General features: G+C 40.5%; 1 protein-coding gene across 1 annotated transcript in view; it reads right to left on the reverse strand.

The window, feature by feature from the left end:
- Positions 1-1407: 1407 nt before the first annotated feature.
- Positions 1408-1784, reverse strand: part of SLITRK5 (SLIT and NTRK-like family, member 5) — a 3704-nt gene continuing 3327 nt past the window's right edge. The window contains exon 3 of the mRNA XM_010006361.1: positions 1408-1777. Coding sequence (XP_010004663.1) covers positions 1408-1777 — 370 coding nt within the window. The remainder of the gene's footprint in view (positions 1778-1784) is intronic.

A 1784-nucleotide genomic window follows, 5' to 3' on the forward strand; every position in this document is an offset into this window, starting at 1 on the left:
TAAAATTATTATATTTTGGTTAACTAATTAAAAAAAAAAAAAGAAGAAAACTGGCAAATCAAACTTTTTTTCCCTGCTAAAATGAATGCCTTCTACATGTCCCTCACTAGTTTGCCTAACCAGATGCCTGAACTGGAGACTGCTAAAAGGTATATTTTTAAAAAAAGAAACATGATTTTTTTTCTATTGTCATCAGATGGTATGTTTTGGATTGTCTGTTAAGATTTGGTCATAATTGGCATTATCTCTAATGATTTGAAGGGCCCTCCTGATACTACATCAGCTTCGGGAAAAAAGCTCTCAATGTAGTGCAACACTTTAAAGCAATCTGCAGACTTTTTACCCCATCCTGAAAAATGAAAAAAACACTTTAATCATCCCAGTAATTTTACTTGTAAGAACAGTTCTGTATCCTCTATCCTAATGTTTTGGGCATTCAACTAACTTTGCTCAATGAGTGAGTCTATAGGACTACACACATTGGTAAAGGTGTTCATATGCTTAAGTACCTGCAGGATGAAGGGCTGAACTGGGACCTCTTTCACAAGTAGAGATACTCAAGTAAGAATTTTCAGGATTAGGCCCTAAAGTAGTGAAGGAAAAAGAAACACTAATGTGCATATAAAAATAGGTGCTACAATAAAATATTTTTTATATATATTTCATCAATAAGTTATTTTCACTAACCACCAATGGATCATATATTTCTGCACTCTTTAATGATTTGTCCACATCTACAGCGATCCTTTTAAAGATCTTAATATATTTTTAATTCAAAAGTCCAGAAAGCATACAAACACATCCTTAAAAAAAAGGAAATCGTGTATTAAAGTCGGGGTGTGCTAATCTCTCCATAAAAGCCATTTACTCACCCATAGCTAAAAGGGGGAAATGTGCACTGTACTCGTGAACTAAAAAGAAAAAAAAATATATTAAAATGTCTGTCCCAAACTGAAAAAAAAAAAAAAAAGGGACCATGACTTTTGTACTTGTAACCTAAATATGACCTGGTAAGACCATCCTGTCACCTTCCCTAAGAACACATGGACACAAGCACAATGCCACTTTTCTGCCCAAATTACACAATAGGTGGTTTCTTACTTTCAAACAGAGTAAAATTAAAAAATTATATTTAAAAAAAACCAAACCAAAACAAAAACAAACAACGAACTGAAAATAAAATAAACAGCACACCCTTTTAGAATCATTCCCCGAAGCTGAAAAATCCTGTGCCAAGGCACTTCACCCTACAATAAAATTAATTAAAGGGGAAAAAAAGGAGGGGGGCAAGGTGGAGAGGAGGTCAGCATTTACGTTTCTTTGTTTTGCGTGTGGCTGTTAAATACAAATACGCTAGAGAAGGAGCTGCTGTGGTTGGCGGGGGCGGGGGGGGGAGGGGGCTGTTTCTCAGAACTGGCTGAATGTGGTCTGTTTTTCCAGCACTTCGAGGTAGTCCGGCTCTGCGTTTAGTTTTGCTTTTAGCTCCAAGTACTCGTTCCTGTTGGGCTCTACAAAGACAGTACTCGGGGGGCTGTAGAGCACTGTCTCCCGGAGCCTGCTGTCCCCCGGCCCCGGGTGCGAGTACTGGTGGGCACGCCTAAGGTCATAGTTGGGGGAGTAGGTATAGGTGGCGGGGAGCTTGGGGTAGTCGGGGAGGGTGGAGCCGGGTGTGCCCAGCGTGGAGGAGGAGGAGTGTTTATCGGGCTCCAAAATGCCCCTGTAAAAGCGATCGGCGTCTTGCACCGGGGACAGCAGCTCCTCCCGCGGCTCGCTAGTGCTGACGC

The sequence above is a fragment of the Chaetura pelagica genome, unplaced genomic scaffold (assembly GCF_000747805.2).
Source record: "Chaetura pelagica isolate M959 unplaced genomic scaffold, ChaPel_1.0 scaffold29, whole genome shotgun sequence".
In the NCBI taxonomy this organism is placed as follows: Eukaryota; Metazoa; Chordata; class Aves; order Apodiformes; family Apodidae; genus Chaetura; species Chaetura pelagica.